We start from the raw sequence: 19,662 nt of genomic DNA on the forward strand, positions 1-19,662 counted from the left end.
TCCCCTTAGATTAGTTCTCAATGCTGTTTGATAGGATTCACTGACATTAGTGCATGGTTTTCCTGTTAATTGATGCCTTAACTAATGGAAATATTTGTAAAAGTTAAATCATGAATTCGTAACTGGCTTATTCTTAATTACAGCTACTAATTTGGCAACTGTGTATGTAAATTTGCCCAGATTTCAGGGCGCACATCTCATACATGGAAAGAAGATTGGCTCAACAGCTGTCACTTCTCCAGCTTTGCATTAATTTACCATTTGCCAGCTTGGGTTAAATTCTCATTCTGGCAAGAGCCAAATCTCATTCTCTGTTTGTATAGTCTTTTCTGTATTTTTTAATGCTAATAACCCCATTCTGTCGAGGTAGTATTTGGGATGTTGTTTATTTGAGAGAACCAGTGGTTCATTTTTTTCCCACGTGTAAACTGACTTCCATCAGTAAATGTTAAGTAGCATTTTGGCCTCCATAGAAATAAGGTAGAGTTACTGCCTTGAGTGAATCTCTAGTTAGGGAAGAGAGAATTTAGGTTCCTGAAATAATTAGAAAACCATCGGGAGGCCAAGAATCATACAAAAGTAGATGGCAAAGTAAAGCAAGGCATGGAAGCAGTAGAGGGAATGTACACCTGGAGTGTTTCACATTTAACAAAACACGTACTGCATTTCATTCTCACATCAGCCCTGTGAAGTGAACACGGGGGTTGATCCTTCATGCTACAAGTGAAGCCAAGGCTCAGGGGACATGAAACGACTCAGAGATATTAAATGACTTACGTAGGGTCCTATGGCTTCTAACTGATAAACACTGGTACTTAGGTCTTCCAGCTTCAGATGGAAAGCTCTTATCTGTCCTGTTCCCTCCCTCTCACTGGAATTAAACTAAGAGAAATAATCTGATGACTGGGGAAGCCCCATGGGAAAGAAGGGAATCTCTAGGGCTGATCTGAGTAAAGGGAGAAGAGAAGGGAAGACTTACCTCAAGCCCAAGTACACGCCAAGTCTGGCATCTATAGAGTATGAAGAAAGATCAGTCTCTTGAAAATGAAGCATCTTTCAAGCTTCAACTGCAACCCGCAGTAGGAAACGCGTTTGTCATTTCAGTCTGCTGCACGTGTCTGTACTGATCAGTGCTGAAACAAGAGTTTCACGAACCAGCACTTAAATATATGCAATATACTCTTGAGTTTCTAATTCATTCTGTTGCAGTTTTTTTTTAATGCGAGGTAGACACAGCGTAGCAAGAGGTTGTGACCATACTCTGAAAACACTGGACAAGAAGATTCCTGTTGTCCCTGATAGTAATGGGTGATGCTGAATAGATAATAAGGAGCCAGACTACAGTGGGGAGGAGTTTAAAGTGCCAGGACTGGCCACGTGGATGGGATGGAGCAAAAGTTCATTTACCACCAAATACTCAGCATTTTGGAAGGTGGTTTTCCACCTGTCACTTAAGCAGACTTTGATAACAATGATGTGTAGAAGAAAAGAAGACTAAATGTTCAAAGTTGGGATAATGTAATAACGGTTTAAAGAATTCCTTTAGCTATCGTATTTGCATTCGAAAGGTATTATGAGAGTACTGTTAAGCTTTTTGATCCTTTTTCTGTTTTTAAAGGAAAATGATGCTACTGCTATACGAAGAAGGCCTCCGGGTTGTCATACACACCTCCAACCTCATTCACGCTGACTGGCACCAGAAAACACAAGGGTTTGTAGGGTTCTGTTCATTTCTTGGTGGTCACTGTATGTGCTGAGAAAGGTCAAAAGCGAGAACATTCGATTTATTCTTTTCCTCCTGTTTTTTAATTGTGAAAAAACCCAGAATTATGGCATAGAAAAGAGACACATGCAAATAAAAGTGATAGTATTCTTTTACTACCTCCCCCCAGTTCCTCTCTTGAGGTAGCCGGTGTTAACCGTTTAGCACATAATCATCCGTAACTGCCTTTATTATGCCTGTAAACATACATTTTTTTTTTTTTTTTTTTTTTTTTTTTTTTTGCGGTACGCGGGCCTCTCACTGTTGTGGCCTCTCCCATCGCGGAGCACAGGCTCTGGACGCGCAGGCCCAGCGGCCATGGCTCACGGGCCCAGCCGCTCCGCGGCATGTGGGATCCTCCCAGACCGGGGCACGAACCCGCGTCCCCTGCATCGGCGGGCGGACTCTCAACCACTGCACCACCAGGGAAGCCCCCCAATATTTAAAAATAGTTTTTTTGTGTAATTTTATTTCCTAGTCATCCTGTCATGGCTCTGCTGATTCTTGCCTTCTCCACATGTGTTCCAGCCATCCTTTTCATCTGCTTCTTGGTCCACCTGTTAATTTCTCAATTTTAAAATTATTTGGCCCAGGATGATTTCTCTTCTTATTTTGTGAAATGTTAAAAACGCCTCACATCTTGGTATCCTGGTTTAGAAAGTCATCTGTCATGTTCCTCATCCAAAACTACTCTCGTGAGTGAACCTCTAATCCAGGAGGAGCCCCACTTACCCTGTGGGCTCCAAGTTGCTACTGGGAGGAGAGACCTTAGCCAGCCAGCCCAACATGGTCGCGTTACACGCACAGGGTCAGATGGAGGCCCAGAGGGGTCACCGAGCTTGCCCAGAATGACAGCCAGGCAGAAGCAGATCCAGCGCCTGGACTGCTGTCCTGGTCACAAGTACAACCCCTCATGCGAGGGGTCACCTCAAGGTGGGAAGGGAAGGTGTGACTTGCTACCCTGCTAGAAACGTGTACAGAGTTCACAAGATGCACAGCCGGGATCCTCGTGGTTCTGGATCCTTCCTGCCCTGACAGGCTGCCTCTTACTAGTCTCCTTGGAGGGCTGCTGGGTGAAAGAGGAATTGGGCAGTTTCTCTTTTGGCTTGTTGGGTAGAAGTGTGGTGGAAATAACCCGAGAAGGGGAAAAAGGCAGACATAGCTCGTACTTGCTGAGGCTGCTTTAAATTAGACCCTGTTCATTACCTCGTGGGCGCCTTGGTGAGGCAGGACTGTTAACCTGATTTTGCTGTTGAAGAAACAACACAAGAAGTTTGAAGCCATACTTCTTTGTAATCTACGAGGGACCACTTCACAGAAGGACTGGGTTTAGCTGTGGTTGTTTGCCATTTGTGGGTATGATATAGAAATTCTGGCAAAGTACACTGACAAAGAATTGATGAAAGATGTCTTTAAAGTTTTTTTACTGAATTATTTGAAAGTCTGAGGTTAGTGTTAATGTAACATGACTAAATGTGGTCTATACTCATTCCAGACACCAGATGTGGGATATATATATCCCATATGTTATATATGAAAATGAGTTTGTTTATTGAAAACATTTGCACATACATTTTTTTCTTAGATAACTTTTATTTTCCACTTGGCTGAAGAGCTACATTGACGTAGGCATGGGCACAACCTTGCTGGGGTTACGGCTGGTGGTGTGCAGTTGCTATAGCAGTTAGGAGTAGAACACTTAACTGTTTTCATCAAGTCTTTAAAAGTGATGTAGAGGTGCGAGGTACGTGAATGAAGTAGGGAGCGTGGAGAGACTGAGTCGGGAGAGGCGGGCAGAGGCCAGGTCTTACTGGGTCTTAAATTCACAGTGGGGTTTTCAAAAATAATTCTGAATATGATGGGAACCATTGGAGTGGTGCTGTCAGATATGTTTCATGTTGTATAAGGATGACCTTACCATGGAGAGAGGTAGTGAGAATTCACCTCTTCCTTAGGGTGAGTGCCTAATCAATACAGAGGTACCACTGTGATCAGCTGTGCTTCTGACTGTTAAAGGTTATATATTTTTTTCCATTCCAGAATATGGTTGAGCCCCTTGTACCCACGAATAGTCCATGGGACCCACAGATCTGGAGAATCAACCACACACTTTAAAGCTGACCTCATCAGCTACTTGATGGCTTATAACTCCGCTCCCCTCAAGGAGTGGATAGATACCATCCAGGAGCACGACCTCTCAGAAACAAAGTAGGTGGCCTCTTAGCAACTTGGGGTGCTTACCTTGAGCGCCGTGTGAGGTCTGGAACACAGGGGCCTGGCAGGAGATGGCTGTCCTTCGGGACGTGATGAGAGCAGGGCCTGTCACTGTCTGCACCTCCTGGTCCTTGGGCACTGAAGTGGAGGCCGGGAGATCTTGCCCCTCACCTGAGTGCCATCAGCCCACCCCCTCCCATCCCAGCTGGAGAGCTTTCTCTTAAAATTGCTGAGCTCTTTGCCTGGTACCTCACACCCCGTGGGTGTCCCACCATTACTTGATGTGCTCAAAAATGATTTTAAGTGTCAGTCACTTCTCTGAAGAGGCATCTCAAGGAAGTGGGTTGGCTCTTAGAATATTTCTTGCTTAATGTTAGTTTTCATGCATATTTTGTGATATGGGGAGTCCTCAAATCACGATGTTCTATAACTTGTGCTTTATATCTTTTTAGTGTTTACCTTATTGGCTCAACCCCGGGACGCTTTCAAGGAAATCAAAAAGATAATTGGGGACATTTTAGGCTTAGGAAGGTAACAGAATTTTTACTATTTTACCATTTTTTTTTAATTTAATGTACTGTTCTTTTTCATTTATAATTGGTATATTTTGAAGGCAGCTTCATGGCATCTCTAGCACAATTCTGGGCAGATAGTAGGCACTTGATAATTGATTGTCTAATTATAGTTTCCAGTAATTACTTGCATTTTAACATTTTGCCTCATTTGTAGGTGTAGAGTTAACGATCCTAAATGGCAAAAGTATATGGAGGATTTTTAGTTTTTTTATTTCTTGTAATAAAGATAATTAGAGATTTTTTATTCATATAAGTATTATAGCTTTTGATCAGCACATCAAGGATTTTTAACACAAATTCAACAAAGAACAGAAAATAGTGTTGAGTGAAGACTACAATTGAGCTATGATGTGTTTTGTTTGCTAAACCATTGCCCTGAGAACTGTAATTATGGCAATGACATTTGCTGCTGGTATGAAAATAAGCCAAGAAAGATCTTTAACAAAATAAAACAACCAGCAAGTTAAAGCTTAAAGTTTTCTCCACCTCTCTCTAGGAGTCAGTTTATCGACCTTGGTAAATTCCTTAAAGGGGCTTTCTTAAAAGGCCCTCTTTTTCCATAAATTATTTATGTTGTGTGAGAATTCCGCCCGGCCAATGACAACTTGTCACTTTAATTTCCTTTTGTAAGTGATACCAGAGCTGAAAGCGGGCAAGGTCTCGAAGCCACCATCTTTCTGTCCTGACCTGGGGCGGAGAGGGTCCCACATACTGGCTAAGTGCACAGCTTTGTGGGCAGAGACCCACACCCAGGGCCAAATCCTGACCTGGTTATGAGCCATGTGACCTTGACTTGCTCCTTAACCCCTCTTGACATCCATAAAATGGGCATAATAATAGTACTTCCCTCACAGAATTACATAAGGATTAAATGAGGAAATGAATGCAAGGCATGTGTTGAGTGTTCGGTAAGCACTGGTGTGTGTTAGCCTGTGGGCCAGGGGTTCAGAGTGGCCAGGCGATCGCACATATTCTGCAGCATCCCAATCTTATTGAAAGCTGAGTAGCATCTTAGAGTTTGCGACCACTTTCCACTGTCAGGAACTCGTGTTGTGTCATAGCCGCATTCCAAGGAAGATGGGTGATCAGACGTCTGTTCCACTGAGGTGTAAAGAGAAGCCCAGGGACTTGGCTAGGGTCATGTACCTGATCAAGGACTGAGCCCAGAATAGCCCAGAATAGAAGCTGAGTCTTGTTGTTGGCTCAGTCCTGTTTCCTATGCCATGCTGCACCCAGGGTGGAAATTGAGAGCTATTTGGGCTCTTTGGGGAAGTGTGTTTATAAATATTAATGCCTCCTTTGTGGTAAGGAAAATAATACATATAAACTAAACAATACATCCGTCAGAATATGAGCTCCACTGGGGCAGGAACTGCAGCTTTTTGTTGTTGTTGCCATCTCCAGCCTCTAGGAAGACCCTCGGTACGTGTTTAAATGGATACAATTTCCCAGTATTTTCTGAATTGTTTCTGCAGCTTTGCATAAATATCAGACAAAGCAGGAAACGCAGGTCAGTCTTCTGCAGCGCTTATGGTAGTGTGTGTATGTAAATATATTCCCTTTTATTTACAGAGCGTCACAGCTGCCTAGATCCCAAGAGTTAAACCTCTTTCAAATGATACGAGTCAAAATATACAATAGCTTGACCTCCTAGTATTGTTTAGGTATGTTAAACCATTGCAACTTCAAGGCAAAAATCTAATTTCGTATGGCAGGGTTGGTGCTTTATCTGACGTTGCTACTAAAATGGGTCTTCTTTTTATTTTTTTTAATCTGTTTTTGCTTTTAGTACAAATCAGATAATTTTGGAGGAAGAATACTTGTGTCCTCTTACTCCATTAAAATAAAATATCTTCAGTGTTTAAAAATATTTCCCAAAGAAGGAAAAAATACTACACATGGATATGAACTTGGTTGCTAATATTTTCAGCCTTTCCTTGTGAACGAGGCATTCCAAGGGCGGAAAACCACGTTCTGAGTTGTCTCAGCATTTCTGTTCACGTGTTGGAGTAACGGTAGCATTCGTTTTTATTCTCTCACAGCTTCTGAAAGAGCATGCCTCATCCATAGCTAAAGCAGAGTCCTGGCCTGTAGTAGGTCAGTTCTCAAGCGTTGGCTCCATGGGGGCCGATGAATCAAAATGGTTGTGTTCTGAGTTTAAAGAGAGCTTGGTGACACTGGGCAGAGAAAGCAGGACCCCAGGAAGTGCTGTTCCTCTTCATCTGGTGAGTTTTCCTCCGCCTTGAGGTCACTGTTCTTACCCTCTAGTCCAGGAGAAGAATCAAATAAGTCCTCTTTGTCATAGAGAGATGTTTCATTCTGTGGTTTGGGGATGGAAACAGCAGTACATTAGCATAGTCATTTGTAATCAAGTGGCCCTAATATCATTTGGTGCTGGGAGCTTGCTGGTTTGTTCAGAGCTCCATCTCAGCCACAGACTAGCCTGCGAATTCTCCATTCCTTCCTTCAGGTCATCAAGCCAAGGGAAAAAATACTTGATAAAGCATTGCCAGCAGAATTACAAGCATTATGAATTTAGAGACCTTTGAATTAATAATTTTGCATTCAATTCAGTGTTAATTTGTCATTTCAGAGGGGAAAAAAATACTCAAATGGAAATGTAATGTTCTTTCATTGACTATAAATGCATTCTGTAGTTTAATTACTAGAAGTTTAATTTTTTTCAGTAAGGTGGGAACTTGTTTAAAATTTAAAGCACGTTTTCTAAGTCTTTAGGTATTTCTAATTGAGATTTTCATTTTCTTAAAAACGAATCTTCATTCCTTTTAACAAATAGTTCTTCAATGTGGTACATTCCAAATTTTTTTTTTTTTTTTTTAGATCTATCCTTCAGTGGAAAACGTGCGGACCAGCTTAGAAGGATATCCAGGTAATTGTTGAGGAAACTGTCCCGATTGTATTTTGTGTGTGTGTATATTTCATAAATGCCCTGGTTAACTTTTTCTTTTTTAATTTTATTGGGATATAATTGATTTACAATGTTGTGTTAGTTTCAGGTGTACAGCAAAGTGATTCAGTTATACATGGCCCTGGTAAACTTTTTAAAACAAGTAATAAAAATGCCTTCCTCCTTGGGACCAGAAAAGTGTTGGTTAGAAATTTAGAGATTATTCTCTCAACTAGATAAGGATCACGAAAGTAGGTAATATTGAGCAGTGCTGTGTTCCAAAGATGATGCCGTGCAGTTGGGCAATTTGTGTGTTATTTAATCCTCACAATAATGCTCTGAGTGATTGATATTTTTACCAATAAGATTGTTCTCACTTCTGCCGCCAGCAGATTGGTTGTGCAGACAAGACGTCTGGATAAAACCAGCTTCCCCCACAGCTGTGTGTCATACCTTTCTCTGACCTCTCTCTCCCCACATCCCCCCTGCCTGAAGTACTGTGTGGTTCTTCCAGATTTGAATCCCAGGTACAGATAATATTGAAGGTCCGGAACTTATGCTTAATACTGAGATGAAACCTTTGGTATAACTCAGTTGATATATCTCGTCTTGCAAGAGCGTCATCTGTAAATCCTAGGACTGTTTTGTAGACATCTTTCAGTCTTGTCCTCTATTTCCCTATGTCAGTGCTGGGCACTAAACTTATTTAGAATTCAGCAGCCCCCCAGATAGTGCATTCAGGAGGTATTAACCAGAAACCCAAACAGGGTAATGCCTTGGAAAAAAGGGGAAGTCTGATTGGCATTTGCTTATGGCTGGAAGCAGAGTGCTCTGAATTAGACCAGCTTAGTCCATTCATTGCTTATCAAACTACATGTGACCCTGCCAGAAAAACCTCAGTAGGGTTTGGAGTGTATTAGCCCATTTGTTGCTTTTTAATGGCAAAGCTAAAATTACTTCACTGAGACAGGGACATGGTGATTTTCTGGTTTGTTTGGCTGCTTTTTTTTTTTTTTTTTCCTCCTTTCTGTACTTCTAATAGGCTAGATCCGTTCAAAGCATGTTTTTTAGTAGGGAAGAACTTGGTATTTTCAATAAGGCTATTGTGTAACTAACTGGTCCTTGAAACCTCAACTATGTTCTTAGATAATTTGTAGTGGGAGATACAACATGCCTTATTCGATACGTCAGAAATTTAAAGCCCTCTTTGGATATAGATTACTATGGAGAAGCTCTAACGTGTTTGGAAAGTCACTGATGAATCTACAGTGAACTCTCTTCCTTTCAAAGAGGAACAAAAATGGGCTTCTAATTGTGTTTCCACTTGGAACTGTATCTTCGTTCTCTTCGTAGGACTATGGCTTTTAGAATTCCTTTTTAAAAATGTAACTGTTTACTGAACATTTTAATTTAGTGGTCCTTTTATTTCATTTGTAAGAATCTGTGTAGCTAGGACAAAGTCCATTTGGAAATATCAGTGTAAAAGGTGAAGGAGGCAGGAGGACCAAGTTTTTATCCTAGTGTGCCTTCCGCCGAGTGTCCTGGTCTTGGGCAAAAAACAGGTGCACCAGACCTCATCTTGCGAAATGTGGCTAAGTGTGTCTCACCTGCATGAGGACGGCAGGATGGGCAGAGAGTCATTCTCTGGTCTTTCCTAACGTTTCAGATCTGTGCTATTAGAGACGTTAAATTTCCACCACCCCTACCACCCCAGCGATTAAATGCCTTTTTCTATTCAGATAGTAAACATTTACTATTTGACATGCATACCTAAGACAGGAAACCCCATTGAGAGAGCAAACCCAATGCAGGTTTGTTTAGCCATTTTCTTTCAAAGAACTATTCCGTAAGATGAAGTAAGTAGTGGTTTTCTTTTACCTTCCAACTGTTTGCTGTAGATTTTCTTCTTAACGAAGGATCCTCAAATTATAGTCAGTAATTTTCATTTTTCTTATTTTTCTTATTTTAAAAGCTGGGGGCTCTCTTCCCTATAGCATCCAGACGGCAGAGAAACAGAATTGGCTCCATTCCTATTTTCAGTAAGTAATGTTTAGAATGCTGCCTTTGCTTTTTTAAGGTAAAATAAGAATGTTATTTGTCAGTCTGATTTTTTTAAGGAGAAGAACCTTATATAATATAGCTATATTTTTTATCTGCATATGTTAGTGATAGAAATCATTAAAACAAGGTTCTAAACATTTCTTGGAAATGGTTTTTAATACCAAAGAGTCAAATATTGGCATACAGAGAAAAAGGTAAATAAAAGAACATGTTGGGAAGTTTCTAATTTACATAAGCAGCATTTTCGTCCCTATTTCCAAAATATGTCATCCTTCCATCTACACATTCATACGCTGTGAAACCACAGGCTTACCGAGGGAAGAATCCACGCCACTCTCTCCAGGGCACGGGGTGCCTTTGGCTTGTTGTAACAGTCAGCAAATGGCAGAGTGTTCAGGTGAGCGGGGTGTCCCGTGTCCTCTTCTGGCTGCAGTGGCTGCACATCCTGCGTGTTCTAGGCCAGTTCTAGTTTCATACTTGCTTCGACAAGCATTCATTATGCTGGACGCCAGAAACGAAGGCAGATTACATTTCTGTAGCTTTCAGTCTGGGAGTTCCCTGGCGGTCCAGTGGTTAGGACTCCACGCTTTCACTGCCGAGGGGCTGGGTTCAGTCCCTAGTCGGGGAACTAAGATCCCACATACAGTGCAGCGAGGCCAAAAAAAAAAAGCTTTCAGTCTAATTCAGTATGCCATTCATCCTGGAGGCTTTCTTTAATGCTTTCTTTGGAGATGTTTGGTTTTGCAGAGGACATTTTTAAAAATTGAACTCCTTTCAGTATTGTCTTCATACAAGTGAATGTAACAATCTAATAACGAATCTACCTAATCCTGATTTTACTCTTGCAGACAATCTGTTTTCTTGAGGGACCATCCTCTTATATTCATAAGTAAGGATTGTTGCCTCATAATATAGGTCATTTTTTCCCCATGGAACCGTAGTCCTAAAAATGTTGGAAACTTAGAAACCAAACTCAGATATATGAATATCAGCATTTGACTGGAATATTTCTGAATTGTCCCCCTGCCTTTCAGCATTCCATTTTGATATTCATACTGTTTGTATTTTTCCCATTTTGTATTTTATTCTTTGAACAAGCATTTGGTGAGCCTCTTGTACTCAGTGACGTGCTCCGGGAGCACAGTTCCTGCTTTCAAGGAGACCAGATGTGCATACATGTGGTTAAAAGCACAATAGAAATAATATGTATGTGTATGTATGTGTGTATTCATAACAAGATAGGAAGGCCATATGAAAGGTTACAGTGCTTTTTGTAGGTGGTGGTAAGTTTTTCTTCTACGTACCTACATTCTGAAATGAACATGTGTTATGCTGTTATCTGAATACAGTTTAAGGAGATATCACAGGTCATATCACAGAGAACGATGTACTCACTGTTTTTAGATGATAGAATTTTGCTTTTCAGACAGTTTCCTCATACTAGGACTATGACCAATTTATATTTTCTAATTAGTGATGTGTGTCTTTCCCATCACTAGCAAATGGTCAGCCGACACGTCAGGCCGCAGCAATGCCATGCCACATATTAAGACATATATGAGACCCTCGCCAGACTTCAGTCAACTTGCGTGGTTCCTTGTCACAAGGTACGTAGTTCCTACATTCCTGATGGGAGGAGTTGTTAAAGTGTATTTGTAACTCCTGCTAAGAGTACTGAATAGGGTTCCAAAAAGTGACTTTGTGGATTGTCATTAGTCTTCTGTGTGTATGTGTGTGTGTCTTATATGAGCCTTATTTAAAGTAGGCCCTCGACATGAATCCCTTGGTAGAGGGATCATTGCCTGATTTTACTTGTAAGTGTAGATGTTTACACGGTTTGCATAAAGTTTGTGTTTACTTCTGTATTTAATACTTCAGAAATAGGAATTAGGCAAATTGACATTTGGAGTAAATACAGAAGAAAAATAACATGGTAAAATTAATATTCCTTAATTATTTTCTTCTTAGATAAGTGAATCTTGAGCAATCAAATCTCTTTGTTTTTTTTAAACATCTTTATTAAGATATAATTAACGTACTATAAAGTTCACCAATTTGAAGTCTACAATTTAATGATTTAGTATATTCACAGAGTTATGAAACCATCACAATAATCCAATTTTAGATTATTTTTGTCACCCCCTATAAGAAAGTCCCTACCTATTAGCATTTTTGTGTCTGTTTTTATAACACGCTATAAAATAGAGCTGGACTAGAACTTTAGTTCCTGGCTTCTAGTCTGCAGAGACCGTTAGGCATCTCTTCATAATTTAATAACACAGTTGATGCCAGTAGCAACTAATTAAGGTATCACAGAGTAGAATTATTTCTTTAATGATGAACAAACTTTTAAACAGAAGTTTAAAAGCTTTCATGAACACACTTTTCAACCAAAGAGCCACTTAGAAGCAACCAAGTTACTCTCCTAGTTTACGGAAATTAGTGGCTAACCTTTGCCCCTGGCTCTGGATACGGGTCCGAGACTAAACAGTGTTAGTGGTGGAGGTGAGATGTGAGAGAGGGCTTCCCAGACGTTTCTGAGGAGCCATAGCACAATGGGAAAGCGTACTCTTGAGTCCTAAAGATCGGACTGTTCTGTTATTTACTAGCTCTGTGAACTTTGGAAATTTATTTAACCTGAGGCTCTTTCCTGTTGTATAAAATGGGAAAAGTGATGGCCGCCTTTGGGGTTATTGTGAGAGTTAAATGACAGAGCCCAGTGCTGGAGACATATCAGCCCATGACGTGAGAGCTGTCGTTACACTTGTTCAAGCTCTGCCCTCAAGGCTGTGAAGGATGGCCAGGGGAATTAGTGCCCTTCTCTTTGCTGTGTGCCTATAAAAAGAGAAACTTCTGCCTGTAAAGAGTAGGTTACCTGAGTATGAGACCTGAACTGTAGATCCCCTGGGTGGAGAAGTCATTGCCTGAGACAGATAGGAAGTGCCAGGGAGAGCGGAGGCATGGAGGCCATGTGGCCCCTCTGTGGGTGAGGAGTTTGGGCCTTGGTGAGTGGGAGATTGTTACTTCCTCCCCCAAGTGTATTTTAAATAAAACACACTTGAGAAAGCTAGATTATTACCAGTATTCCTGAATTCAAGTGATGAGAAATTAATTTATAATATTACCCAGTCTTCTCTGAAGTTAACCAACAAAAACATGAATTTGGGCCTCATGTGGATCCTTGAACAGCCTCCCGAGGGACCTGGATACTCAGAGACCATATTTCAGTGTCAGTTCACCTATGTGCTCAGTAACTGTCTGTTAAACCAGCTTACTAAGTTGCAAGGAGAAAAACCTGGCTTTTAATACCGGTTCTGTCACATCCTAATGCTGTGTGTGACCTTTGCTTCCTTGTATACGCTAATGAGTCAGTAGGACTCAATGAAATTATCTACTTGTTTCTGATTCTACAGCGCTACCATTGGAAGCATTGCGGAGTGGTAGGCCATCATACATCCCAAGGGATACTTTATTACAAAGCTTGTTGTTTTGCTCTGTGTTGAGTACCTGAAATGATGTGACATTTCCCTCAATCAGATCTGACAGATTCTCTATCCATTATATTATGTTTTTATACTCATCAAGGCTCTTACTGAAATTATACCACTTTGCAGCAATGTTGAATTGAATTTGAAGGCTATTCTTCCAACCTTGGTTAAAATCCTCTTAACTATTAGCAGAATGTTTTTTCTCAAAATAGAGTCAGAGCAATATAAAGAAACATATCAGTTATTGGGGGAAAATGGTCTCATCTAGCATCATGGGTTTTTGGGTGAGAAAACAGGTGCCCCAAGAAATTAAGCATTCAAAAGCGTTCAGCTCACCTTTTATCCACAGAGTGATCAGAAGTGATCTCTTTTACTCCCCTCCTGCCGTTGGGTAGACTTTTCCTCCAAGATGTTAGTGTCGAAGTCTTCTATGTAAGAGTGCTCGCTGTGGGTCTTTGAGGGTTACTAGAGATGGGAATCCTGGTGCCGGGGACCCAGGGATAAAGGAGAGGAGAGGCTCTTTGGAGGGCTGGCCTGTAGGATGGAAATGGAAACGTTGGGTCCTGGGAGGGGAGGGACGATTCCTTTCACGCTGCCGTGTTAGGGTTCTCCACAGAAATGGAACCAGTAGATGAGATACACAGAGAGCTATTTTTATTTTAAGAAATTGACTCGTGATTGTGGGAGCTTCAAAGTCCAGAATCCATAGGGCCAGCCCGCAGCCTGGAGTCTCGAGTCTCTGTGTTGCAGTCTTGAGCCTCTCTTTACTTTCCCTGGAAAAGACAATTTGGGGATTGTTTTTCCTCAAAGTGGAGTGAAAAGGATAGATGTGCTTCACAGAAGTTGCATGAGATTTAGTGATTATGATTTAAGGGCACTAAGGGAGGTTGAGATTAGTTAACCCCATGAGTAATCCTTTTCTACGGGCTGAGTTTCGTAGTTTAACGACAGTGTGTGCTCAGCCCCCGGAGCACGACTGGGAAAAAGAGCGAGGCGTGCTCCTGCCGTGCCGGGGCTGTGGGGAGAGACGACGCTGGCCCCTCGTCGTTCTGCTGTGTAAGGACCAGTGTTAGAAACATATTTTCTGGCTGGAGCAGGGTCTGGTTGTGTGAGAGACCACCAGCTAAAGCTAAGAAAGTGGTATTTCATGTAGGTCTCAAGGTGGGTCTGAAAGTAAACCAGGTGGATTGGGAGGGGAATCTGAGCCAAGGAGCTAAGGGACGAAGGGCACAGAGCTGAGAAAGCCCATGGGGCTTTCAGGGAGAATCTGAGGGAGTCCATGCAGCTAGATGGATAAAAACAGATTCGGATACCTTCAGAATAGATCTTCTCAGACAAGTGCACCTGTGTTCTTGCACTTAAGTCCAGAAAGCATCTACTGTCAGTTGATTCATTTAATATTTGGTGGTGGTTTTGTACTATGAATGTCTGCTCTAATACTGACTGGCTTGATTATAACTTGGAAGTTAATTGAAGAATTTGAAATTTGTCTTTGTGAATCTGTGGCTTCTAATTTTATTCTGGAACACCTAGACCAGAAACTATACTTGCCAAGATGTTTAAAGGATAACAAGTAACATTCATTCGGGGATTTCGACATGCCAAGACACTGTTCTAAATGCTTTATGTACGTTTATTCATTTAACGCTCACAACAGCTCCATGAGGACTTGGAGAAATGAGTGGTTGAAAAGGCTGCCCATGGTCACACGGTAGTAAGTGGTAGAAGCAGGATTTGAACCCCAGGCATTTGGCTCCACGACCGGCACTCTTCAGCTCTACCTTCTAATGCCTCTTAATTAAGATACGGTTTTAGTGCTCGTGTTTGCAGTGAAGACCAGTTAGGTCAAAAGAAACCGCAGCACATTTTACTTTGTTATGTAAAAGAGAAAAAGCCCCCATAGCACTCGTTTTATGAAAGGATACCTGAGAAATGTAACTTCTGTAACAATTCAGAACATACTTAGAGCCCGCTCTCCAGCCCTTTCATAAAAAGGGAAGGTACAGATCCCAAGTATAAGTGACATCTACTAGTAACTCCTTTCTTTTTTGTTTTTGTTTCCAACCTTATCTCCCAAACCGAGCTCATCTGTCTAGAAGGAGGTTCCTTTCCCGTCATCCCTCTTTGCCCCAGAGGCACCTGCCCACTCTCATCAGGCCTGAAGCCCAGCTGTCCTCTTGTGCTCTTCCTTCCTTGGAGCGTTTACCGAGGTCCTTCCTCCTGTGGATGCTGGGCACTCGGGATAAAACAGTGAGAAGACAGTGAGAAGATTTACGTAGTGCCTTTGAGATGCTCAGAATCTCAGAGATGTCAGAAGCCAGACACAGCAATGATTTCAATAGAGCGAGATCAGCTGTATCCTTGAGGTGGGCACGTGGACGCTTTCGCAGTAGCTATCAAAGCTTACTCGTCCTTCAGATGTCTCAGAGTTTCCTTTTCTAATCCCTGGACTTCTGAAACGATCGCCTGCCTGCTGTCCCATCGCACAGGTCGTCCTCTTCCCAGGCCACCTGTCCTCGTTGTCCATGACCATTCGTCTTTCAGAGACACAGGTCTTCCTCATGGTCCCATGTTCAGAATCCTCGCCCGTTTCCTGTAAGCTGAAGTCTGGAGTCCTCTGTTGGCATTCAGACCCTGGCCACCCCATTTCCACCTTGCCTCTCCTGTACTTCCTGGCGGGAACCGCCAGCAGCAGCCGGGCTGTGGCCTCCTTTGCCCCTGAAGCCCTCCTGCCAGCAGCCCATGGAGTCCCCTCTCCAGATGCCTTGGTCCTTTCCCTCTGCCTCTCCAGCTGCTGCTGATCTCGTCAGTATTGTGCTCTGGGCTGGCCTCTTCTCAGCCTCTACTGGTCTCTCCCTCCTGCACACCCTTAAGAGCACTTGTGCGTGTGCTTGGGAGCTCACTGTTCTGTCTCATCTTGTAGAGAGGAGAGAGTATGAGCTTTACGTCGTCAGACGGTCCTGGACGAGATGATCTGTCTACTCCTGAACGAGTCTTTTGCCGTGAACAAGTTTCTTAACCGCTCTGAGCCTCAGACGCCTCATCTGCACAGCAGCCACGAGGGTGTGAGGTGCCACGCTTGGTGATTTGACCCACAGGCAGAAGAGTTCAGCTTTAAGTTCAGAGCGGTAAATTCACTGATAAAGTATAATGAAAGAGCTGGAAGTGGAAGAGCACAATCTTGACACAAGGGTCACTAGTGATGGTCCAGTGCGTGTGGCCCCTCCGTGTTACCTACTCCACCATTAAAATGAGAGGTTCATGCTCTCATGGAATTTACATTAGGACCAAAGAGGTTCTGTCAAACAGCCGGTTGTATATGTGTTATGTAATTGCAGTGTAATTCTTTTCTGACCATTCTGCATAAGTAGATTTTCACCCAGCAAGGCCTACGCTGACTTTCAGCTCTCAGCTTAAACGTCACTGAAACTCTCCTTGCTTCCTCAGCCTCCTGGTGTCCATCTGTCCAACAACTCATGGTACACATATTACTTATTTTAGCCATTGCTCTTTCCAGACACTGCTCTGTTCCAGGCAGGGTGTCCATATACCCTGGGCTGCTTGCATGGTCTGTGTTGTTTCCCTTTCAGCGTGGTTGCTTGTGTGATCACTGGCTTCCCCTCTCACCTCTGAGCCAAGTCCATTTCTGTCTTGTTCAGCGCCCCCCGGTGCCTGGCATGGAGGGGCGCTCAGCACAGATTTGTTAACGAGGAATCGAACGAAGGCCAGGATGGAGGCTGTACCAGTGAAAGCACTGCCTAGACTTTGTGCGTAATTGACTGGGAGATGCTTCAGAGGCGAGTCCTGGGCTTGGGGTGTGGCTGGTAGGGAGATGGGGGATGGTCGCCATCATCAATAGAGAAGTCAGGAAATGAAACTGGTTTCAGTGGGAGAATGGTCAACTCGATTAGACTGATTTATTATAGTGGGACGGTCAAGTGGAATTGTTTATTGGTGATGTTGCACTCAGAAGGTCAGTGTACACATGGTATATTTTGGAGTTCTCTTTGGAACTGATCATGGACACCCTGAGCCTTTGTGGATGGTCAGGGAAGAGTGGAGCACAAGGTGGGTGCCTGGGAGGGGAGGAACATACAGGGACTAAACATCACTTTAACCAAGTGTTCCACTGCCACACAGATGAATTGGATCCAAGCCTTCCCTCCTGAGTTAAAGAACAACTAACTGGTCACCATCTTCCATGAAATAATCTTCCTTCTACCTAAGAAATGTTCTGTGTTGTATTTTGGGCATCATAAAATTTAACCGTTCATCTCAACATGTATTTATTGAGCACCTGCTGTGTAGCAGGTACTTTTCCAGGTGCAGGGAGTGCAATATTAAAATGTAATCCTTGACTTTATGATGGTGAGAATTACACAAAAACCAAGTTTATATGTATCAAACGGTGATAATTGCTCTAGAGAAAAATAAAGTAGAAGAAGAATTTAGGTGCACAGTCCTTTACTCAGAATCCTTGAGACAAGATATATTTGCAGCATGGAAACATAATATGATACATATAATAGCATCTATTAACATCCCTAGTGGTGTTACAAGTAGCCTCATGTTAGCTTAGGTCAACTTTTGTCACCTAATGAGTTAACAAAATTAAGTTTTGCCATTAAATATAATAAGTTAGGTAATAGCTTCATTTCCAAGTTGGTTTCGGTTGTTTTAGATTTTCAGAGCTAACGTAGTGCTTACGCTGAGTTCCAGGCATTCTTCTAAGAGCATAGTCCATACACACACATACACTCATGTAATCCTCATAACAACCCTACAACAGAGGTGTTAGTCCCCTTTACAGATGGGAGAACTGAAGCACAGAGAGGGTCAACAAGTGCCCAGGAGCCCAGTAACATCCTCAGGCACTATGCTATCCCTGTGTCAGGAAGGGAGGCTGCTCATGAGTAGGATGGTCAGGGAAGGCCTCACTGACGTGGTGACATTTAAGCAGAGACCTGAAAGAAGCGAGGGAGCCGTGTGGATGGAGAGCTGGGGGAAAGCGTTCTGGGCAGAGAGGCAGAGTTGGGGATATTCTGGTTTGTGACTGAGAAACCAAGTGGGTATTATTGCTGGAGTGAGTGGGATTGGAGGGCCGGGGAGGTCAGAGCAGTAACTGGCATTTTGGTCAAGATAATCCTTTGTTGTGCAGGATTGTCCTGTGCGTTATAGGGTGTTTAGTAACCTGGGCCTCACATACGAACCGCCATGTCACGGTGAAAGCCATCCAGATGCCCCATGCCTTTCTAAATATCCCCTAGATTCTCTCTCCTGGTGGATGGTATTGTCGTCTTTGAGAATAAATTCAGAACTCTGTGAACAACTGATTTATGAGTGCTGCTGTTCTTTCATTTAATGCATTTTCCTACTTTAGAGTGATGAGGTGGGGTTGTAGAGAGAACCATGGATTCTAGTCTAAATGAAACGATAATGCCAGCAAACCTTACAATCCATCTACAAAGTGGCAGACGTATTATGTTTTAAGAATGGGGATTTTAGTGAAAGCTAAATACATCAAAAGCTGCATGCATTTAACTCCCTTTTTTTTTTTCTTTTTTGACACTTTACTACTTTGATCTATTACCCCTCCATGTTAATGTTCATGTTTGGGATGAATAAGTACTTTTTACTAAAACAGATTTCCCAGAAAAAAAGTATAACAGTAACAAGCAAGATGGATGGTAAGCAATGTGAATTTTGACTCTAACCTAAAAATGAGACTTCTTTTTTTTTTTTTTTTTTTTTTTTTTGGCGTTACGCGGGCCTCTCACTGTTGCGGTCTCGCTCCGGACGCGCAGGCTCAGCGGCCATGGCTCACGGGCCCAGCCACTCCGCGGCACGTGGGATCTTCCCGGACTGGGGCACAAACCCGCGTCCCCTGCATCAGCAGGCAGACCCTCAACCGCTGCGCCACCAGGGAAGCCCAAGACTTCTTTTTTTTAATAAGCCAGATTTGCACGTCCAAAGAAGTATTGCCCTTCAAGGTGGTCACCTTTTGAAACTAGATATTTTATGAAGAATACTGCCACTGCTCAAGTCCTTTTGCCACTCTTTGGAATTTCCTTCAGAATGAGTTTACATGGCACATTAACGGGTACTGTTTCTTAATAGACATGCTTCTGTTCTAGGCCTTGTATAAGGTTTTTGTTGCTTTGTAATAAGTTACCATAAACTGAGTGACTGAAAACAATGTAGATTTATTATCCTGCAGTTTTTGTGGGTCAGGAGTCTGGACATGGGTTAGCTGCACAGGATCAGAGTGTTGACCAGGGAGGGCTATGATCTCTTCTAAGGCTCAGGATCTTCTTCCAAACTCACTGGTTGTTGGCAGAATTTAGTTGCTTATGGCAAAGCGTAGCTGTTTGCTTCTTCAAAATGAACAGGAGAATCTCTCCTCAGAAAGGACCTAGTCCCTCCTTTTAGGCTTCACCTGATTAGGTCAGGCCAACCCAGGATTATCCCAAACCTTTTGATTAACTTAAAAGTCAAGAGATGAGGGACCTAATCATGGGAATGAAATCCCATCATACTCACAATTTTTGCTCACACTCCAGGGGAGGGGATTACACTGGATACGTACACCGGGGACAGGGGCAGAAATCTTGGGGGCTGTCTTCCAGTTCTGCCCTCCACCGGCCTCATTGGCAT

At 42.6% G+C, this 19,662-nt stretch overlaps 1 protein-coding gene across 10 annotated transcripts in view; it reads left to right on the forward strand.

The window, feature by feature from the left end:
• TDP1 (tyrosyl-DNA phosphodiesterase 1) overlaps positions 1 to 19,662 on the forward strand; it is a 74,094-nt gene that overhangs the window by 20,233 nt on the left and 34,199 nt on the right. For 6 of the 10 annotated variants that reach the window (XR_008618722.1, XM_024130981.3, XM_028496303.2 and 3 more), the window contains 7 exons: positions 1,619 to 1,711; positions 3,803 to 3,970; positions 4,429 to 4,507; positions 6,594 to 6,776; positions 7,393 to 7,441; positions 9,432 to 9,498; positions 11,020 to 11,127. Coding sequence is in view for 8 of the 10 variants with exons in the window: in XM_024130981.3 (XP_023986749.1) it covers positions 1,619 to 1,711; positions 3,803 to 3,970; positions 4,429 to 4,507; positions 6,594 to 6,776; positions 7,393 to 7,441; positions 9,432 to 9,498; positions 11,020 to 11,127 (747 nt within the window). In the remaining 2 variants the exon portion in view is untranslated. The other 4 variants (XR_003682137.2, XM_007126969.4, XM_028496305.2 and 1 more) reach the window with 4 other exon arrangements.

The sequence above is a fragment of the Physeter macrocephalus genome, chromosome 11 (assembly GCF_002837175.3).
Source record: "Physeter macrocephalus isolate SW-GA chromosome 11, ASM283717v5, whole genome shotgun sequence".
In the NCBI taxonomy this organism is placed as follows: domain Eukaryota; kingdom Metazoa; phylum Chordata; class Mammalia; order Artiodactyla; family Physeteridae; genus Physeter; species Physeter macrocephalus.